Below are 22,505 nucleotides of genomic sequence, written 5' to 3' on the forward strand. Positions count from 1 at the left end.
TTTACCATCACTGAGTTTTTGTTTTTTGTACTAAGATTTCAGCCGCCGAAGTCTTGATCCCATTCGTTTCTCTGTGTCCAGTACATTCAAATTTCTGTGCTACAGCGTCATCGCCATAGGGATTCAGTTCTTGAATATGCATTCAACTTTTAGAATCACCGTCACGAAGCTAATTCACTTATCGCACCCTATCACATGCAACAGGACGTTGAAATATTCTAGCAACACCAGCCACATCCATTCCTCCACTACTGCCACTTTGTTTACCTGTGCAATTATTTTCATGTATACCTTAATTTTTTGTGGACACCTAAATTATTTAGATATTACTGCTACATCCAAAACTTTTCCTTTATGCAAACTGTTAGCAGACACTACACCATGAAGAGATGTGTGTGCCGGCCGGGGTGGCCGAGTGGTTCTAGGCGCTACAGTCTGGAACCGCGCGACCGCTACGGTCGCAGGTTCGAATCCTGCTTCGGGCATGGTAGTGTGTGATGTCCTTAGGTTAATTAGGTTTATGTAGTTCTAAGTTCTAGGGGACTGATGACCTTAGAAGTTAAGTCCCATAGTGCTCAGAGCCATTTCAACCATTTTTGAAGAGATGTGTGTCCCTGTTTATGCCGTGTATCATAGAATGCTGCAGTCAAGTCTCTATTACCACTGTCTTCTATTACAGTCTCATCCACTGCTTTCTTCATAGACTGTATACAGACATCTTCTACTTTAGACCCTATAAGTCTGTTATAGTTCGTAAACTTGTTTGGGAGATTTGGAAGATTCATCATGCCACAGAAAACTGCACCTGCAATAGCACCGTCGACCAATGATGTGCAAGACAATAACAAATCTAACGCTGCGTTCATAGATTTTGCTACCATTTTCTTCATTTGGAGTTACTGCAACACTGTTCCAAAATATGGTCATGTATGAACACTTACCACACTTCAGTTCCATTTCACTGGCAACTCCTACGTAATTTTGTATAGAGAGTTGTAGATCGACTTCACTACACTGAATAAATCTTACACAGTTTGCAAAAATTCCGTTGAGAACTGACATATCAAATATTTCATTCACATCTTGTTGGCCCATAAAACATTCATACTGTAAGTGGGTTTTTTTTTTTTTTTTTTTTACTTTATTGTTATTTTAAAACCTGTAATTCAGGTAGGCTGGCAGCGGCACACTACGCCGCTCTTCAGCCATAGCGTTTTACAAGAGTATAAAACATGGTGAATGACAATGAACAAAGTGACGGGCAAAAGAGAGAGGTCACAGAGACATAAAAAACACGGAGTCGTTCACATGTGACGATAACAACACTGAAAACACGTCGGCACGGCGCACAAAACACTGATGAGTCCGACGGCACAAGTGAACGTAGGAGTGGGACGGCGGACACCAAAAACACTATACGACGTCACACACACGAAGCACAAAAGGCGACGATCTCCGGCGCGCGAATGTTCACTATACGTGTGCGAGTCCGGGGACCTGCCAAGAGAGGAGGAGGAGGAAGGGGAGTGGGAGAGCGAGAGGGGAGAGCAGAGATGCCACGGGCAGGGGAGATAGGGGGAGGGAGGAAGGGGGAGAGGAAGCCCGGGGGAAGAGGGGGAAGGGAGGGGACAGGGAGACGGAAAAAGAAGGGAAGATAAGAGAAAGGAGGGAGGGTGCCGAAAGGAAAGGACACGGGAAGTGGGGGGCGGGGCAGGGTCAAAGTTGATAGGAGGGGTAGATGGAGGGGACGAGGACATCATCAGGGAGAGGGAGCTGGCGGAAGCCACCTTGGGAGAGGGTATGGAGGGTGGAGAGATGGAGACCGGGTGGGACGTGGGAATACAGGCGCGGCAGCGGGCGGGGGTGGGAGAGGATCGGGGAAATGAGCGGGTGAGGAGGATCAAGTTTACGTGAGGTGTACAGGATACGTATCCTTTCAAGGAAAAGGAGGAGGTGGGGGAAGGGGATGAGATCATACAGGATCCGCGTGGGGGAGGGGAGACGGATGCGATAGGCAAGGCGGAGAGCATGGCGTTCAAGGATTTGGAGGGATTTATAGAAGGTAGGGGGGGCGGAGATCCAGGCTGGATGGGCGTAACAAAGGATAGGGCGGATGAGGGATTGATAGGTGTGGAGGATTGTGGAGGGGTCCAGACCCCACGTGCGGCCGGAAAGGAGCTTGAGGAGACGGAGTCGGGAACGTGCCTTGGCTTGGATTGTCTGGAGATGGGGAGTCCAGGAGAGGCGACGGTCGAGGGTGACGCCAAGGTACTTAAGGGTGGGAGTGAGGGCGATAGGACGGCCATAGACGGTGAGATAGAAATCAAGGAGGCGGAAGGAAGGGGTGGTTTTGCCTACAATGATCGCCTGGGTTTTGGAGGGATTGACCTTGAGCAACCACTGGTTGCACCAAGCGGTGAACCGGTCAAGATGGGATTGGAGAAGGCGTTGGGAGCGTTGCAGGGTGGGGGCAAGGGCGAGGAAGGCGGTGTCATCGGCAAACTGGAGGAGGTGGACGGGGGGCGACGGCGGCGGCATGTCCGCCGTGTACAAAAGGTACAGAAGGGGGGAGAGGACGGAGCCTTGGGGCACACCGGCGGAGGGGAAAAAGGTGTAGGAATCGGTGTTATGGATGGTGACATAGGAAGGACGGCGGGAGAGAAAGGAACCGATCAGACGGACGTAGTTAATGGGAAGGGCAAAGGTTTGGAGCTTGAAGAGGAGACCGGAATGCCAGACGCGGTCATAAGCGCGTTCGAGGTCAAGTGAGAGGAAGATGGCGGAGCGACGGGAATTAAGCTGTTCGGAAAGGAGATGAGTGAGGTGAAGGAGAAGATCGTCGGAAGAGAAGGATGGCCGAAAGCCACACTGGGTGACGGGAAGGAGGCGGTGCTGGCGGAGATGCTGGTGGATGCGGCGGGTGAGGATAGATTCTAGGACCTTGCTGAAGACCGAGGTAAGGCTGATGGGACGGTAGGAGGAGACGGCGGACGGCGGTTTGCCAGGTTTAAGGAACATGAGGATACGGGAGGTTTTCCACAGGTCGGGGTAGTAACCGGTGGACAGGACTACATTGTAGAGCCTGGCCAGGGTGGAGAGGAAAGAGACAGGAGCTTCACGAAGGTGACGGTAGGTGGCACGATCGTGACCAGGAGCGGTGTTGCGTTTTGTGCGGAGGGTAGCAATGAGATCCTGTGTAGTGATAGGGGCATTGAGTTCCGTGTGTGTAATGTTGTCCAAGTACTGGAAGCCAGGAGCGAGGGGAGGGGAAGAGGTGTCAGTTCGATCGCGGATATCCGGGAAGAGGGAGTAATCGAACTGGGGATCATCGGGGACGGAAAATACATCGGAGAGGTAGGAGGCAAAGTGATTGGCCTTACTAAGGGAGTCAGGGAAAGGGTGATCATCATGGAGAAGAGGATAATAGGGGGAGGGTTTAGTTCCAGTAAGGCGACGGAAGGCCGACCAGAACTTGGACGAGTTGATTGGTAGGGTTTGTAAGTGGGCTGTTTAGGTTTTCTTATTGGTAACGCCACGTAGCGCTCTGTGTGAGAATCACTGGCTGTGCTGTGTGCAGTAGAGTTGTGGCGATTCGTGAATGAGTCGTTCATTTGAACGACTCTAAATAAAGAATCGTAAGAATCGAATCGTGATACGGACGAATCGTCGTTCAAAAGAATCGTAAGAACGATTGCGTGTTTCCGAGTCGTGACGATTCCAAGTTCCAACGATTCATCGATTCTTAGTACGCTATGCTTCGAAGGCAACTTCCGAATCATGCCGAGTCGTACCGAATGGTTACGACCGCCAGATGGCAGTCAAGTGGAGGATGCGTGTGAATAAAGGAAGCAATTTTGCACTACATTTCGCACAAATCGACTCCTCTTTCCTGACATACTGAAATAAAACAATAGATGCAATCAAATCAAATGTGACCTTTCATCAATTAAGGCATTACACGTATAAATCGAGAATCACACTTGTAACGTTATATGCATGTTTTCTCATAAATAAACTATTTCTGGCGTTTCTTATCATGACACAGTTCGATTCTAACCCCATTGGCAATTTCAGACATGTCCTGCCACCTGTGAGCAAGATGTAGAACTTTTTTCATTCCGTAAGAATCGTGCCATCGCAGACTAGAATGAATCGTGAAAGAATCGTGAACGAATCGTAAGAATCGATTCTCAATGTGAGATTGAATCGTAGGAATCGAATCGGGAAAAAGAATCATGTTGCTCAACTCTAGTGTGCAGTCTGTGGCTGGTTTGCATTGTTGTCTGCCATTGTAGTGTTGGGCAGCTGGGCTGTTAACAGCGCGTAGCGTTGCGCAGTTGGAGGTGAGCCGCCAGCAGTGGTGGATGTGGGGAGAGAGATGGCGGAGTTTTGTAATTTGTCATGAACTGCTATGTATATTATGACTATTAAGGTAAATACATTGTTTGTTCTCTATTAAAATCTTTCATTTGCTAACAATGCCTATCAGTAGTTAGTCCCTTCCGTAGTTTGAATCTTTTATTTAGCTGGCAGTAGTGGTGCTCGCTTTATTGCAGTAGTTCGAGTAACCAAGATTTTTGTGAGATAAGTGATTTGTGAAACGTATTGGTTAATGTTAGTCAGGGCCATTCTTTTGTAGAGATTTTTTGAAAGTCAGATTGCGTTGCGCTAAAAAATATTGTGTATCAGTTTAAGGACAGTCGTGTATAATTGTTCAAAGGGGACGTTTCATAATACTTTTCGCTAACTGAACCAAGCTTCCTTTGCAAAGTACTCTCTTTCTCAGTTTCATTGCAATGTGCAGGTGTACCAGCATGGTTAGGTTAACACACTTAGTTCTCGTCTTTATTGTTAACGGTAATAACACCTACCTCTGCCTTTCCAACATTTCTCTCTTTCTTAAAAGCCTTCAGAGGATTTTTAGTCGCTTTACGTTTACCCATGATTATCCTTCAATAAAACAGAGACTTCAATGAACAGAATTCACTAGGAATATTTTCAGGACTACAAACAAGTAAATAAAACACGAAACACACGACAACCGAGCAAGCGATATATATCGAACTACACTCATGCTCATAAATTAAGGATAATGCTGATACATAGTGAAAAAACGTTATTGTGGGCGGTTTGCGGGTTTAAATCACCTCAGGGTATGACCATGCGGTGCATTTGACCTGCGGTCGTCGCAGGGTGGCGCTGGCAGCAGCCCACATACGCAGAGGTGCGTTGGTGTATGTCAGAGTACGGTGCAGCGAATAAGTGTGCAGACGTTTGCAGACGTGCTAATGGTGGCTGTGTGTTGAAAATGCCTCAAAGAACACACATTGATGACGTTAGGAGGGGTAGAATATTAGGGTGACTGGAGGCTGGTCAAACACAGCAGGTCGTAGCACGGGCCCTCCGTGTGCCACAAAGTGTGAGCTCAAGATTATGGCAACAATTCCAACAGACAGGAAACGTGTCCAAGCGCCACAGTACGGGACGTCCACAGTGTACAACATCACAGGAAGACCGATATCTCACCATCAGTGCCCGCAGACGGTCGCGGAGTACTGCAGGTATCCTTGCTCGGGACCTTATCGCAGCCACTGGAACAGTTGTCTCCAGACACACAGTCCACAGATGAGTGAACAGACATGGTTTATTCGCACGGAGACCTTCAAGGTGCATTCCAGTATTCCTCTGACCCCTGGTCACAGGAGAGCCTGTAAAGCCTGGTGTCAAGAACACAGTACATGGCCATTGGGACAGTGGTCGCAGGTTATGTTCATGGACGAGTCCAGTTATAGTCTGAACAGTGATTCTCGTCGGGTTTTCATCTGCCGTGAACCAGGAACTAGATACTAACCCCTTAATTTCCTTGAAAGGGACCTGTCTGGAGGTCATGGTTTGATGGTGTGGGTGGGATTATGATATGATTGGTGCACGTACAGCCCTGCATGTCTTTGACAGAGGAACTGTAACAGGTCAGGTGTACCGGGACTTCGTTTTACACTTTTCAAGGGTGGAGTGGGTCCCACCTTCCTCCTGATGGATGATAATGCACGGCCCCACCGAGCTGCCATCGTGGAGGAGTACCTATAAACAGAAGATATCAGGCGATGGAGTGGCCTACCTGTTCTCCAGACCTGAACCCCATCGAATACGTCTGAGATGCTCTCGGTCGATGTATCGCTGCACGTCTTCAAACTCCTAGGACACTTCAGGAGCTCCGACAGGCACTGGTGCAAGAATTGGAGACTATACCCCAGCAGCTGCTCGACCACCTGATCCATAGTATGCCAACGCGTTGTGCGGCCTGTGTACGTGTGCATGGTGATCATATCCCATATTAATGTCGGGTTACATGCGCAGGAAACAGTGGCGTTTGGTAGCACCTGTGTTTCGGGACGGTTTTCTCAACTTATCACCAATACCGTGGACTTACAGATATGTGTCGAGTGTGTTCCCTATGTGCCTATGTTATTAGCGCCAGTTTTGTGTAGTGCCACGTTGTGTGGCACCACATTCTGCAATTATCCTGAATTTATGAGCATGAGTCTATCACAGGTTGGCCACATATTTATTTTGTAACACTTATTTTCTCTCACATCATTAAAATGTACATGATAAACGTGTAGATTCATGAGCACAACATTTGACAGCACTTAAAGAGCGCCACAATGGGTCACACCAATGCAGAACATATTTCAAAAATATTTTAAAAATATTTGTTGTCTTCTGACCTCAACAAAAAAAAATTGAAAGAGGAAAGTGTGTAGATTTTTAAAAAGCAAGAAAGTAAAAATTGAACATTTCATGATTTTGAACCGTTCCAGAGCCCCTTAAGCAAGACAATGCCCGCCTGCAGATGGCAGGAGTTTCTACTGCTTGTCTTTGTGCTTTCCAAAACCTACCTTGGGCCAGCAAGATCTCTGGATTTCTGTTCAATTAAGAACTTCTAGAGCATTGTGGGTAGGGCCTTCCAGCCAGCTCGAGATTCTGACTACCCAAGGCACCAGTTGGACAGAATTTGGCGCAATGGCCCTCAGGAGCACGTCCAACAAGTCAGTGAATGCCAACCCGAATAACTGCTTGCATAAGAGCCAGAGGCAGAACCAAGGCGTTGTTGCTGAATCTGTGAAGCTCTTGCTTGAATAAATCAACCAGTGTTTCTAAAATTGTAGTTTTGTTTGTCTATAGGTGTATATGCCATCTACCAACATCCATCCCACTCGGATAGTTTCTTCATGGTGCTTCTTTCTTTTCTTTTTTTCGAGTGTATCTGGATTTCACATTTGATTGAGGTTTTCTATATATCTGAAGTGTCATTCAAATAGACATGGGGCAAAATAATGCTCTTCAAATAAAAGCAAGTGTAGCTAAAAGGGAGCTGCTACAAAGTTAACATGATTTTTTCTTTTTGATGCCAATAATTGACAGCAGAATTCTTGACAAAGTTTCAGGACTCATCTTGCAAGGAACAGCTGTCAGCTCAGAGAATACATGATTCTATTACTTGAAAACTTCCTACCACACGTAGAAGATCCTTCTGCTGACGTCAAGTCTCCATGATGAGCACGCAACAAACTGAAAAGCTCAACAAACATTTTTTGGTCTTTTCTAGGTAACAATTAATAAAACAAAATTCGTTAACGTATGTACTTCATCATACATCATGGAGATGGCAAATTCATGGTGATAGAGTGTCAGATGTTGTAACACTATAGAACCGTCTCCATAGCCTCATGATATATGGTTTCAAAAATTTCTGATAGGCTGTGCACCATTGACATAATTTGTTTTTGTACGACGAGCGTGAGTCAAAAAGTAATGATCCTGTTCTTTTCTCCTTAAATGAAGTTTGTTATGTGAACAATTTGAATTTTGCTCCATCCAACGAAGTTTCTTCTCCAATCCACTGCAGGAGCAACTTTCTGCGTCAACAGATGCCAGTACTGCAGTCACTTGCAAAATGACTGCTTTCGGTATATTATATCGTGTTCTGTGATGGGGTTCTTGAATGCGAAAGGTGAACGCCCATTCACATTCATGAAGGAACAAGAAATGTGTATGGTGATACAACAGCAGATGTCAGCACTGCTGTGACAAAGCTGACGGGAAAATCCCGTTGGCTGACGAAACGCAGAGCAGCAAGCCGTTGCCTGCAGTGACTCCCCACAACATTTAGCGAGTCGACGATATCATTTGTGGCGACCACCAGGTGTTTGCAGATCATTTACGTCGCACTGCCTCTCTGAGCTAAAGCAGAATGATGACTATTATTCAACGGAGGCAAGACAAACAATTGCCTCTCAACCCTTGCAACGCTTCCGTTTGGAGACTGGGGAGTTTCTGGAAGCTGTTGTGACCATAGACATAAGCATGAGTTCACTTTCTTAAACCAGAATTGAGGCTGTCAGTAGAACGGCATCAGAGAAACTCACCGAAGAAGAAAAAGTTTAAAGCTGTCCAATTGGCAGGCAAAGTTATGGCTACAGTATTCTGGACTGCAGAGCGCGTGATTATGTTTGAGGTTTTGGAGCAGAGCTGCACAAGAAAATCTCTCCAATAGGTCAGAACCCTCAAAAAACTTGAACCCAGTCTTCAGCGAGTTCGCCCAACAAAAACTATGGTGAATGTTCTTTTTTTTGCATGACAATGCAGAACCGCACACTAATCGTCAGACCACTGAAGATATTGTGAAAATTGCATGGGAAGTCTTGTTTTATCCCCCCACACATACCTGACGTGGCACCATCAGACTTCCATCTGTTCAGGCTGCTAAAAGAAGCTCATCTTGGGATTCACTACGAAGATAAGGGGTCCATGAAAACACCTGTGTGCCAATTGTTTCTGAAGCACGACCAAACATTTTACCATATTTCAATACATGTCCTAATTAAAAGATGGACCAAAACCGTGGAAATGGGCGGAGATTATATTGAAAAGTCATAAAGTAATCAGCAGTGTTGTGGTTTTCAACCTTTTGTCAAACATAATTGAGCCGTGGTAAAATTTGCTGTTTTGAAGAGCGCGCCACAGTGCGTAGTGTAAAGCAGTCGCCTTCCGGTTCTGGCGGTGGCGCCGTTGTGGCAGTCGTAGTTTTGGTGTCTCCCTCTGGTGGAAAAGGGGAAAAGTTGCCTGTTCACGTGCATTTAAGGGGCGCCATGAGCTCGGCGGTTGGTCTGACGGAGTCAGGCTAGGTCAGTCTCGCGTCACCAGTTGCTGGTCTGTCTCTCATTTTTATTTGTGCGGCAGTTAGTGTCTGTTTGTCGTCGGAGTGCTAGTATGTCTGTCGTTTGGATCAACTTTAAAGCCAGAAAGTCTTGCCACTCCGCCAGTAACAGAACTCAGCCAGTGGTCGCCCGGTCGGGGCTTAGTTCCTGCATCTGAGTCTGCGTGTTAGGCCGCCAGTCTGCTCGAGTTGCACGGGCAACGGTCATTGGCGGTTGGATTGTCGGTTGGTCGGTCTCGCTCTGAGACACTGGATGACTTGTCCGCCTTGAGCGTCGGCGCATGTGAGGTCCCCACGTGAGTCCAGTGGGCAGCACCGTATAGAAAAGGGTAGCGGCTTCGCGGTTCACAAGAGAGCAACAGGAGCGGGACCACGACATCGGGCTGGCCGGGGCGAGCTGTGACGCCGTGAGACGGGAGATCGGCGCGCCTTCCTGCGTCCGTTGAAGCGGCTGGCAGCGGACGGTTCGGGAGAATGTTGGGGGTGCTGCGCCAGGTCTTCGCCAGAAATCGCAGTTTATTAGAAGTTAAGTGAATGGTGATATGTTGTTTCATTTACTCGTTAAAGTCTACTTGTTTTCTTGGTGAGATCACCAGCCGCTTTGTTTTGGGGTCGTCCCACCATTCTTCTCCGTTTGCCCACCCGCGGAAAGGTGGTTATTTGTGAATTGGGTGGTCTGTTTTTCCCTTGTGGAATTGGGAAGGTTTAGAGCAATCTGCGGTCCGGGTTGTTTAGCAACCCCCCCCCCCCCCCCTGTCAATCTGCCATACGTTAATGGCTGCCTCTGTCATGTTTGCCGAATTCTTGAAATATGTTTTTATCTTGCCTACCATCTTGCGAGATGGTATATGTGTAATGTAGAACATGTTGTACATTTTATGTAAGTCTGCATTTTATGGGTTTTATTTAAACAGTCATTTTGGGTTATAAGGTTGCCACCCGTCCACCGTGAGAGTCCTTCAAAAAAAAAAAAAAGTGCACTTTCGGTGGCAAATAATTTGAGTGTTGTACCATTTCCATCCCTCTTACGGGGTGCATGGTTTACGTGTTTGTGAGAGTTGTTAAAAATTTTTTTGTTTAAAGTAATCTGGTGTGTTGCATATTTGCACCAGTGTACTCTTTCAGAGATTGTTGTGAGCGGTTATGACTACGGCCGTGTTGAAAGGGAGCGGCAAGCTTCTCAGCCCGAAGGCTCATACTGTTATATTGTTCTTTCGGCCTCTAAATAAAATTGTAACTTGATATTTCCAGGGTGTTTTTCTGCTTATAATTTTAAATCTGTTTTTGAAAAAGCTTTCAGGAATAAAATTCATATTTGTTAAAAGTAATTTCATTTTCCATCAGTTAATTCCTGACAACTACTTCCACACTCACCTAGTGTGATTGAATGTGTTAATGTTCTTGATGAATCGGTAGTAAATAAAGTAAATTCTTTAAGAAAAGATTTTGAGAGTAAATTTACGGTTCAATAATAAAAATAGGAGGCATTACTTCTTGACTGACCCTTGTATGTAACTTTAATAACAAAAAGCAAATATAATTATTGAAAATCCTTCTTTTAATTGGTTTAGAAGGCCAAAGTTCATTTACCACTGATTGTTATAGCATTAAACATCATTGAAAGTGAAAATCATGTTCATAATTTACTTCAAAAGGAAATCTTTCTACAAGGTTATTATAAATATTGAAGTGATTCCATAGATTTTCTGCAGCTATATTATTTTACATACTGTCACAAGGTTTTGCGCACATACATTAAAACTCAGGAAGTTTTTTTTGACATATTGCAATCCATGCGTGCCTCACTACTGATTCTGCAGATTTCACGTCGACAATCAGGTTCTTACTGCATTCAGTGCACCATGTCGCTATCAGTCTATTCAAAAGCACTACTGATGCAAGCTCGTTTGCAGTTCTGGTAGTTTATTGGTAGAGGAGGTGTAAACACAGCATTTTTCACACAATTTCACACAAAAGTCGCATGGGATTACATTGGAAGAGCATGGAGCCCATGACATGAATGATCATCATCCCTATCACGACCATCAATCAGTATCTCAATTTTCTGTTTAAGAGTTCACGAACATTGTGATGGAAGTGGGATGGAGCATCATCCTATTGGTAGATGCAGTCCACACTATTGGTCTCAATTGTGGCATGAGCCAATTTCCCAGAATATCCAGATACATGTATCCTGTAACGGTTTTTTGCAGAAAAAAGGACTGTGAACTTTACACAGTGAGACTACACGGAACACACTAACTTTTAGTGAATCTCGAATGTGCTACATGATAGCATCCCGATTCTATGTCCCCCAAACTCGTTCATTGTGCCTGTTTACTGTGCCATTCACAAAAATGTTGCTTCATCACTGAAGATGAGTTCCTTAAGAAACCCATTCCCTCCCATGATCTGTTGCATCTGTGCCGGAAATTCAAAGCATCATCGATAGTTAGGTTTGTAGAAATTGCAGGAGATAAGGTTTCAGCTTCAGTCGTTTCTTTAAGACCTTTCAAATGACCGGTTGTGGTATGTTCAGCTCTCTGCTTGCTCTGTTCGTCGACTTCTGTGGACTACATGCGAAACTCGCCCTTACACAGTCAACCGTTTCTTCACTCATTGCAGGCCCGCCCGTTGATGTCTCCTTGCAGAGACATCTTCAAGATTTAAACTAAGCATACGATCACCGAATGGAGTTGGCAGTTCCAAGATCTTTGCTGCACTTCGTTCTGAAGTGTCGTTGTACTGTCACAGTAGACTGACGCGAATGTATTTCAAGCACAACACACACTTTCTCGGCGCCTGTCGCCATCTTGGCTAATTGCCCACTGCTGCGCTCTTGTGGCAGAAATATAAAGTGTGACTGCAGCAATAAAAAAGTTTTTGAGTGTTTCTTTATGAACGTGACAATATGTCAGTTGATATAGCACAGTGAATTTAAGAAATCGCTTCAGGCATTTGTAGTAACCTTGAACTTTTATTTGACTTATGTGGACGAAGTTCATTCATCATTAAATATCACTATCTTATTATTATTGTGTTAAACCTCTTCTAACACCGTCGTCGTTTTACAATATTGCAGTACACTGAATATTAATTATTACGCAGATTCTCCTACCTTCAGTTCTAAATTCTTTTTCTCTGCTATAAAGAATCACATGAAGCATCTGTTTTTTAACAGTAAGATCATAAATAGTGTCATAAAGCCATTTGACTTTTCCTTGCCGTATCACATTGAATACAGACTGTACTTTCACTTCATACAAGAATGTTCTTTCGATTCGGTACTAAACAAAAAACTCTTAATGGTAGATCATCTGCAAGTCGTCACTATTGTATTTCACGCTAACTGACACCCTTAGTATCACTACATTTATTATAGTAAGGCAAGTTATTCAATTTAATTACACCGATGACCCAAACCATAAATTATTCAGAAATTTTTCTCGGCCACAACTTGTAACATTTATTTAAATCACGACACTGGCAAAAATAAATTTGCTTTACCACTGTCTTTCTGCTTATTATCGGCTAATGACACATAATCTAACTGAATATCAATTAATTGATTAATTATGGACTGCTAATGATTAGCTTGTAATCCCTCAGATGTAGTTTACCATAGCACTACAATACTGCATATAAACCATAAGCTACATAAACATTGACATCAGTCTGGAAAGCCTGTCTAATAGGTTGGACCAACTCTATACCCACTCATATATTCCATGTATCTACAGTACTGTGAATCTCATGGAGGAATAGAGTGAGCTGCATGTCGCAAATTCTCTTTCTGTGGAATCCATGTTAATATTTGTAGAGGATATTCTGGTTCTCTAAAAATTCACAGTATGTTAGCGTACAACATGTTCAGTAACTCTACAACAGATTGACGTAAGTGATACGGCCTAGCGGTCGGAAAACCGCAGCTTGCGATACACATTTGGCTCTTCGCTCCCTTGGTTGTGGCTCTTGCACAAAATACCACTTAGGGACGCACATGTACAGTATGACTGAAACTTCATGGCCCATGTGCAGAAATCGGTTGATGGACTGGGAGAATCCATTTTGAGGACATGGCAGTTGAAAGGGGTATATGTGAAATCACCAGAGGGCGTGTGCTCACTGTCCTCTAAGCTGTCGTTTGCTAATTATGACTATATCTTCGAAAGTGGATGGTTGTATAAAGCAGGCACTTGATATAATTTTTATCACGTTGAAATTCATGCAAAATGAAGCAGCGGAAGTAATATCTATTCCATTGCCGGACTGCTTCTCATGAAGTGTGGAAAAAGTGCACAATTTGACGGAAGAAGAATAATATAATGCCAGTAATGAAATGATAAGAGATAATTTGTAAAGTGATATAACAATAACTGTGTCGGGAATAAGTGATACTAGCAATGATTGAGACAAAGAAATATAAGCTAGTGAAATAACATAAAAATACTTGTAAATATGATCTGTATTCTTATTTTATTTTTACGTACTTAATTGGTATTTCTGCGTCTCATTTAGGGAAAACATTTCCAGAAAGATAAAATCTCTACATGTATCATCAAGTCGTACTTTTGTACGCTGTTCTACAACTTATTCCTTCGACTGTGTGCCTCCACAGGAAGCACTAGAGTTGTAGTCAAAATCCATATCCCTGGAGTTGGCAATTACACTTTATCAAGAGTCAGTTGAGAGACCGTCGTACTGATGCGAAGACAGAATCGTGTCTAAAATTAAAAACAGCAAAGAAACTTGACTTACCTGATCTTCGAAGAAGATGTAGGGCAATAGCTCGCATCACTGGTTGTCAGTCATTGTCATGATTTAATTTCATCAGTAGCTTATGATTTAACTTTATAAATAACTAACATCGTTACTATGTATGATATCGAGTTTTTTCCCAGTGTACTTATAGTGTAACCAAGACTTAAAATTCTTATTAGAGTTTATTAAGCTTCTTTTTACGGGTATTGTGGAGTGAAAGAAGATATAGTGTCGAGTACTGAGAAAGATATATTGATATTCTGGATATACAGAGTGGATGAACGAAAAGAGACAGACAAAACAAGTATACAAGATGACAGTGTATGGGAGATTTAGAAGGCATGAACCTCCATGAACCACCATGAACCCCAATCAGACTGAGTCCGCTTCTAGTGACGAGCAGCTTAGGAGCACCCTAATTAAGTGAATAACATGAACCTACAGGGTGTTTCAAAAATGACCGGTATATTTGAAACGGCAATAAAAACTAAACGAGCAGCAATAGAAATACACCGTTTGTTGCAATATGCTTGGGACAACAGTACATTTTCAGGCGAACAAACTTTCGAAATTACAGTAGTTACAATTTTCAACAACAGATGGCGCTGCAAGTGATGTGAAAGATATAGAAGACAACGCAGTCTGTGGGTGCGCCATTCTGTACGTCGTCTTTCTGCTGTAAGCGTGTGCTGTTCACAACGTGCAAGTGTGCTGTGGACAACATGGTTTATTCCTTAGAACAGAGGATTTTTCTGGTGTTGGAATTCCACCGCCTAGAACACAGTGTTGTTGCAACAAGACGAAGTTTTCAACGGAGGTTTAATGTAACCAAAGGACCGAAAAGCGATACAATAAAGGATCTGTTTGAAAAATTTCAACGGACTGGGAACGTGACGGATGAATGTGCTGGAAAGGTAGGGCGACCGCGTACGGCAACCACAGAGGGCAACGCGCAGCTAGTGCAGCAGGTGATCCAACAGCGGCCTCGGGTTTCCGTTCGCCGTGTTGCAGCTGCGGTCCAAATGACGCCAACGTCCACGTATCGTCTCGTGCGCCAGAGTTTACACCTCTATCCATACAAAATTCAAACGCGGCAACCCCTCAGCGCCGCTACCATTGCTGCACGAGAGACATTCGCTAACCATATAGTGCACAGGATTGATGACGGCGATATGCATGTGGGCAGCATTTGGTTTACTGATGAAGCTTATTTTTACCTGGACGGCTTCATCAATAAACAGAACTGGCGCATACGGGGAACCGAAAAGCCCCATGTTGCAGTCCCATCGTCCCTGCATCCTCAAAAAGTACCGGTCTGGGCCGCCATTTCTTCCAAAGGAATCATTGGCCCATTTTTCAGATCCGAAACGATTACTGCATCGCGCTATCTGGACATTCTTTGTGAATTTGTGGCGGTACAAACTGCCTTAGACGACACTGCGAACACCTCGTGGTTTATGCAAGATGGTGCCCGGCCACATCGCACGGCCGACGTCTTTAATTTCCTGAATGAATATTTCGATGATCGTATGATTGCTTTGGGCTATCCGAAATATACAGGAGGCGGCGTGGATTGGCCTCTCTATTCGCCAGACATGAACCCCTGTGACTTCTTTCTGTGGGGACACTTGAAAGACCAGGTGTACCGCCAGAATCCAGAAACAATTGAACAGCTGAAGCAGTACATCTCATCTGCATGTGAAGCCATTCCGCCAGACACGTTGTCAAAGGTTTCGGGTAATTTCATTCAGAGACTACGCCATATTATTGCTACGCATGGTGGATATGTGGAAAATATCGTACTATAGAGTTTCCCAGACCGCAGCGCCATCTGTTGTTGACAATTGTAACTGCTGTAATTTCGAAAGTTTGTCTGCCTGAAAATGTACTGTTGTCCCAAGCATATTGCAACAAACGGTGTATTTCTATCGCTGCTCGTTTAGTTTGTATTGCCGTTTCAAATATATCGGTCATTTTTGAAACACCCTGTAGCTACACACATCAAAATAAGTATCGCATCACCTTGGTTCCAAGCGTTCCGGAACACTGTACAGAAAATTGGAATAGAGATCAACATAAACGTTATTTCTGCCCTTTTTATTGCTCATGAAAACCACACATTGCATGTTACACCACCATACAGCGAGACCTTCAGAGGTGGTGGTCCAGATTGCTGTACACACCGGTACCTCTAATACCCAGTAGCACGCCCTCTTGCATTGATGCATACCTGCATTCATCGTGGCATACTATCCACAAGTTCATCAAGGAAATGTTGGTCCACATTATCCCACTCCTCAACGGCAATTCAGAGTAGATCCCTCAGAGTGGTTGGTGGATCACGCCGTCCATAAACAGCCCTTTTCAGTCTATCAGAGGCATGTTCATGTCTCGAGAACATGCTGGGCACTCTAGTCGAGCACTGTTGTTACCCTGAAGGAAGTCATTCACAAGATGTGCATGATGGGGGCGTGAATTATCGTCCATGAAGACGATGCCTCACCAATATGCTGCTGAATGGCTCCACTATGGGTCAGAGGATGGCATTCACGTATCGTACAGCCGTTACGGCGCCTTCCATGACCACCAGCGGCGTACGTCGGCCCCACATAATGCCACCCCAAAACAGCAAGGAACCTCCACCTTCCTGCACTCACTGGACAGTGTGTCTAACGCGTTCAGCCTGACCCAGTTGCCTCCAAACACGATCCGACGATTGTTTGGTTGAAGGCATATGCGACACTCATCGGTGAAGAGAACGTGATGCCAATCCTGAGCGGTCCATTCGGATGTTGTTGGGCCCATCTGTACCGCGCTGCATGGTATCATGGTTGTAAAGATGGACCTCGCTATGGACGTCGTGAGTGCAGTTGCGCATCATGCAGCCTATTGCGCACAGTTTGAGTCGTAACACGACGTCCTGTGGCTGCACGAAAAGCATTATTCAACATGGTGGCGTTGCTGTCAGGGTTCCTCCGAGCCATAATCCGTAGGTGGTAGCCCTTGGACGGCCTGAGCGAGGCATATCACCGACAGTTCCTGTCTCTCTGTATCTCCTCCATGTCCGAACAACATCGCTTTTTCACTCCGAGACACCTGGACACATCTCTTGTTGAGAGCACTTCCTGGCACAAAGTAATTACAGTACTGGCCATTAAAATTGCTACACCACGAAGATGACGTGCTACAGACGCGAAATTTAGCCGACAGGAAGAAGATTCTGTGATATGCAAATGATTAACTTTTCAGAGCATTCACACAAGGTTGGCGCCGGTGGCGACACCTACAACGTGCTAACACGAGGAAAGTTTCCAACCGATTTCTCATACACAAACAGCAGTTGACCGGCGTTGCCTGGTGAAACGTTGTTGTGGTGCCTCGTGTAAGGGGGAGAAATGCGTACCATCACATTTCCGACTTTGATAAAGGTCGAATTGTAGCCTATCACGATTGCAGTTTATCGCATCGCGACATTGCTGCCAGTGTTGGTTGAGATCCAATGACTGTTAGCGGAATATGGAATCAGTGCATTCAGGAGGGTAATACGGAACGCCGTGCTGGATCCCAACGGCGTCGTATCACTAGCTGTCGAGATGACAGGCATCTTATCCGCACGACTGTAACGGAGTCAACAGATGGGGACGTTTGCAAGACAACAACCATCTGCACGAACAGTTCGACGACGTTTGCAGCAGCATGGACTGTCAGCTCGGAGACCATGGCTGCGGTTACCCTTGACGCTGCATCACGGACAGGAGCGCCTGCGATGGTGTACTCAGCGACGAACCTGGGTGCACGAATGGCAAAACGTCATTCTTTCGGATGAATCCAGGTTCTGCTTACAGCATCATGATGGCGGCATCCGTGTTTGGCGACATCGCGGTGAACGCACATTAGAAGCGTGTATTCGTCGTCGCCATACTGGCGTATCACCCGGCGTGATGGTATGGGGTGTCATTCGTTACACGTCTCGGTCACCTCTTGTTCGCATTGACGGCACTTTGAACAGTGGTCGTTACATTTCAGATGTGTTACGATCCGTGGCTCTACTCTTCATTAGAGTCTTAGATCCCTGCGAAACCCTACATTTTAGCAGGATAATGCACGACCGCATGTTGCAGGTCCTGTACGGGCCTTTCTGGATACAGAAAATGTTCGACTGCTGCCCTGTCCAGCACATTCTCCAGATCCCTTACCAATTGAAAACGTCTGGTCAATGGTGGCCGAGCAACTGGCTCGTCACAATACGCCAGTCACTACTCGTGATGAACTGTGGTATCGTGTTGAAGTTGCATGGGCAGTTGTACACGCCATCCAAGCTGTGTTTGACTCAATGCTCAGGTGTATCAAGGCTGTTATTACAGCCAGAGGTGGTTGTTCTGGGTACTGGTTTCTCAGGATCTATGCACCCAAACTGCGTGAAAATGTAATCACATGTCAGTTCTAGTATAATATATTTGTCCAATGAATACCCGTTTATCATCTGCATTTCTTCTTGGTGTAGCAATTTTAATGGCCAGTAGTGTATGTGGACGCGATCGAACCGCGGTATTTACCGTGTAGGCATGGTTCATGCATGGTTGTTTACATCTTTGGGTGGGATTTAGAGACATCTCTAAACAGTCAACGTCTGTGATGCAATATCCACAGTCAACGTCTGTCTTCAGGTGATCTCGGAACTGGGGCTACGTAAAAGTTTTTTTGATGTGTATGTATATGCAAAATTAAAAATTGTGGTACTGCCGATATTTGGCTCTGTTGAGTAATGAGTTGGCGAGCACTGTATAGCCCGATAATTATGTGCATCTGTTCAATGACCCTTTTAGAAAAAGGGAACTCGCTTCTTTACAGTGACAAGGTACCCTTCGTTTCTATAGCAACCTATGATAAACTGTTGCTAGAAGGGAAGCAGTTTCAGTCATATACTATGTGTAGAATCTTACAGATATCTCATCTGCTCCACATGCCATGATTTACTATTATGTTGTTGTTGTTGTGGTCCTCAGTCCTTAGACTGGTTTGATGCAGCTCTCCATGCTACTCTATCCTGTGCAAGCTTCTTCATCTTCCAGTACCTACTGAAGCCTACATCCTTCTGAATCTGCTTAGTGTATTCATCTCTTGGTCTCCCTCTACGATTTTTACCCTCCACGCTGCCCTCCAATACTAAATTGGTGATTCCTTGATGCCTCAGAACATGTCCTACCAATCGATCCCTTCTTCTAGTCATGTTGTGCCACAAACTCCTGTTCTCCCCAATTCTATTCAATACCTCCTCATTAGTTATGTGATCTACCCATCTAATCTTCAACATTCTTCGGTAGCACCACATTTCGAAAGCTTCTATTCTCTTCTTGTCTAAACCATTTATCGTTCAAGTTTCGCTTCCATACATGGCTACACTCCATACAAATACTTTCAGAAACGACTTCCTGACACTTAAATCAATAATCGATGTTAACAAATTTCTCTTCTTCAGAAACGCTTTCCTTGCCATTGCCAGTCTACATTTTATATCCTCTCTACTTCGACCATCATCAGTTATTTTGCTCCCCAAATAGCAAAACTCCATTAATACTTTAAGTGTCTCATTTCCTAATCTAATTCCCTCACCATCGCCCGACTTAATTCGACTACATTCCATTATCCTCGTTTTGCTTTTGTTGATGTTCATCCTATACCCTCCTTTCAAGACACTGTCCATCCCGTTCAACTGCTCTTCCTTGTCCTTTGCTGTCTCTGACAGAATTACAATGTCATCGGCGAACCACAAAGTTTTTATTTCTTCTCCATGGATTTTAATACCTACTCCGAATTTTTCTTTTGTTTCCTTTACTGCTTGCTCAATATACAGATTGAATAGCATCGGGGAGAGGCTACAACCCTGTCTCACTCCCTTCCCAACCACTGCCCCCCTTTGTTGTCCCTCGACTCTTATAACTGCCTCCTGGTTTCTGTACAAATTTAAAATAGCCTTTCGCTCCCTGTATTTTACCCCTGCCACCTTCAGAATTTGAAATGGAGTATTCCAGTCAACATTGTCAAAAGCTTTCTCTAAGTCTATTATACCATCACCTATATCTGCCATTAGACAGAATAATGTTCATGTCGACAGGAGAGCCGCGCGGGATTAGCCGAGCGGTCTCAGGCGCTGCAGTCATGGACTGTACGGCTGGTCCCGGCGGAGGTTCGAGTCCTCCCTTGGGCATAGGTGTGTGTGTTTGTCCTTACAAGGGAACCTCCCCGTCGCACCCCCCTCAGATTTAGTTATATGTTGGCACAGTGGATAGGCCTTGAAAAACTGAACACAGATCAATCGAGAAAACAGAAAGACGTTGTGTGGAACTATGACAAAATTAATAAAATATACAAACTGAGTAGTCGATGCGAACATAGGAAATCAAGGAGTATGTGAGCTCAGGAGCGTCGTGGTCCCGTGGTTAGCGTGAGTAGCTGCGGAACGAGAGGTCCTTGGTTCAAGTCCTCCCTCAACTGAAAATTTTACTTTCTTTAGTTTCGCAAAGTTATGATCTGTCCGTTCGTTCATTGACGTCTGTGTTCACTGTAATAAGTTAAGTGTCTGTGTTTGCGACCGCACCGCAAAACCGTGCGATTAGTAGACGAAAGGACGTGCCTCTCCAATGGGAACCGAAAACATTTGATCGCAAGGTCATAGGTCAACCGATTCCTCCACAGGAAAACACGTCTGATATATTCTACACGACACTGGTGACGGCATGTGCGTCACGCGACAGGAATATATTGTCGGCCCACCTAACTTGTACACTTAGCGAATGGGTAAAAAGATTCTCCTACCTTGCCCGATTTAGGTTTTCTTGTGGATGTGATAATCACTCCCAAAAAAGTGATGAAAACATAAGAGTTTGTCACATAAACTGAAAATAAAAAATTAAACTTTTCACTCGAGGGAAGATTTGAACCTAGGACCTCTCGTCCCGTAGCTCCTCTCGCTATCCACGGGACCACGGCGCTCGTGGACTCCCACCGTCCTTGATGTTGCCTATCTTCTCATGGACTACTCAGTTTGCATATTTTACTAATTTTTTTCATAGCTCCACACAACTTCTTCCTGTTTTCTCGATTGATCTGTGTTCAGTTTTTCAAGGCCTATCCACTGTGCCAACTTACAACTAAATCTGAGGGGGGTGCGATGGAGAGGTTCCCTTGTTAGGATAATTTAGGTTAAGTAGTGTGTAAGCTTAGAGTTGGTTCAAATGGCTCTGAGCACTATGGGACTCAACTGCTGAGTTCATTAGTCCCCTAGAGCTTAGAACTAGTTAAACCTAAATAACCTAAGGACATCACAAACATCCATGACCGAGGCAGGATTCGAACCTGCGACCTTAGCGGTCTTGCGGTTCCAGACTGCAGCGCCTTTAACCGCACGGCCTAAGCTTAGGGACTGATGACCTTAGCAGTTAAGTCCCATAAGATTTGACACACATTTTTCGGCAGGAGACACTGCGGATGTTCCCAGTGGCCCCGCTGCTGCCACGCCATGTGCCACATGACCTGGTGCTGCCGTCCACTGGGTACAGGCTCCCCGAGGATAGCATGGCCGTCGTGTTCAGCTACTTCATGCCCAGGAACGCCAGCTACTTCCCGGAGCCGGACAGGTTCGACCCGGACCGCTTCCTGCCGGAGAACTGTGTGGGTCGCCATCCCTACTGTTATGTGCCATTTGGTGCTGGACTGCGCAACTGTGTGGGCAAGCGTTATGCAGCGATGCAGGTGAAGACCTTGCTGACAGCTGTGCTGAGGAAGTTCTTTGTGCTGCCGGTGTCCACGATGGAGGATCTGCACGACCTCGCCCTCTCCATCGTCATCCACCCTATCAGTGGCATGCGAGTTGTCTTACAGGAAAGGCATCACCACGATCACAACCCATCACCACCGCTTGAGAGAGCTACTGGGCTCATGTGATGGTCACACCCCCAGTATCTCACAAGTTGTGGTGTGAATCGTGTGGTTAAGCTATACCATCTTCCTAATACACATTCAGCACTGTGCTCTGATCAAAATTGCTTTAGGGTTAACTGCCACATAAGTGGTGGAGTGAAGCTCATAGGAAGGCACAGCATGCATTCAGAAGAAGGTAGTTTTACTGGGAAGTGACACCGAAAGGACATCTTCTTGTCTAGCACACCTTGTAACATTATGTGATTGCCTTTTCATTTTGATTCATTCACTAATCGAGCAGTCGCTCGGCAACAGCTACAGTTAGCAAATAATGTTGTGAGAATGTAAAAGGTGAACGACCTGTGACGTAATGTGTTTATTGCCGAAGCGCCGTCAGAGATGCACTGAGTTACTGACTTTGAGAACCGCGGCGCGAAAAACGGACAGAAGAAGAACGCTTTTACACATTCTTTTGATGTACGAGATATTCTCGATGAACAGTTACTCATTTTCTCTTGTCTCTTGTAACTTGTGTCGGACGCGGATGTCTTGCCGCCGTATTATTATTGTAAAAAATAATATTACTTTAGTGTAAAGTAAAAGT

At 45.1% G+C, this 22,505-nt stretch overlaps 1 protein-coding gene across 1 annotated transcript in view; it reads left to right on the forward strand.

Annotated features, from left to right (window-relative positions):
* Positions 1-21,925, forward strand: part of LOC124550680 (cytochrome P450 4C1-like) — a 109,243-nt gene extending 87,318 nt beyond the window's left edge. The window contains exon 6 of the mRNA XM_047125405.1: positions 21,458-21,925. Within this exon, the coding sequence (XP_046981361.1) occupies positions 21,458-21,925 (468 nt within the window). The remainder of the gene's footprint in view (positions 1-21,457) is intronic.
* The last annotated feature ends 580 nt before the right edge of the window (positions 21,926-22,505 follow it).

Source organism: Schistocerca americana, chromosome 9 (assembly GCF_021461395.2).
Source record: "Schistocerca americana isolate TAMUIC-IGC-003095 chromosome 9, iqSchAmer2.1, whole genome shotgun sequence".
NCBI lineage: Eukaryota > Metazoa > Arthropoda > Insecta > Orthoptera > Acrididae > Schistocerca > Schistocerca americana.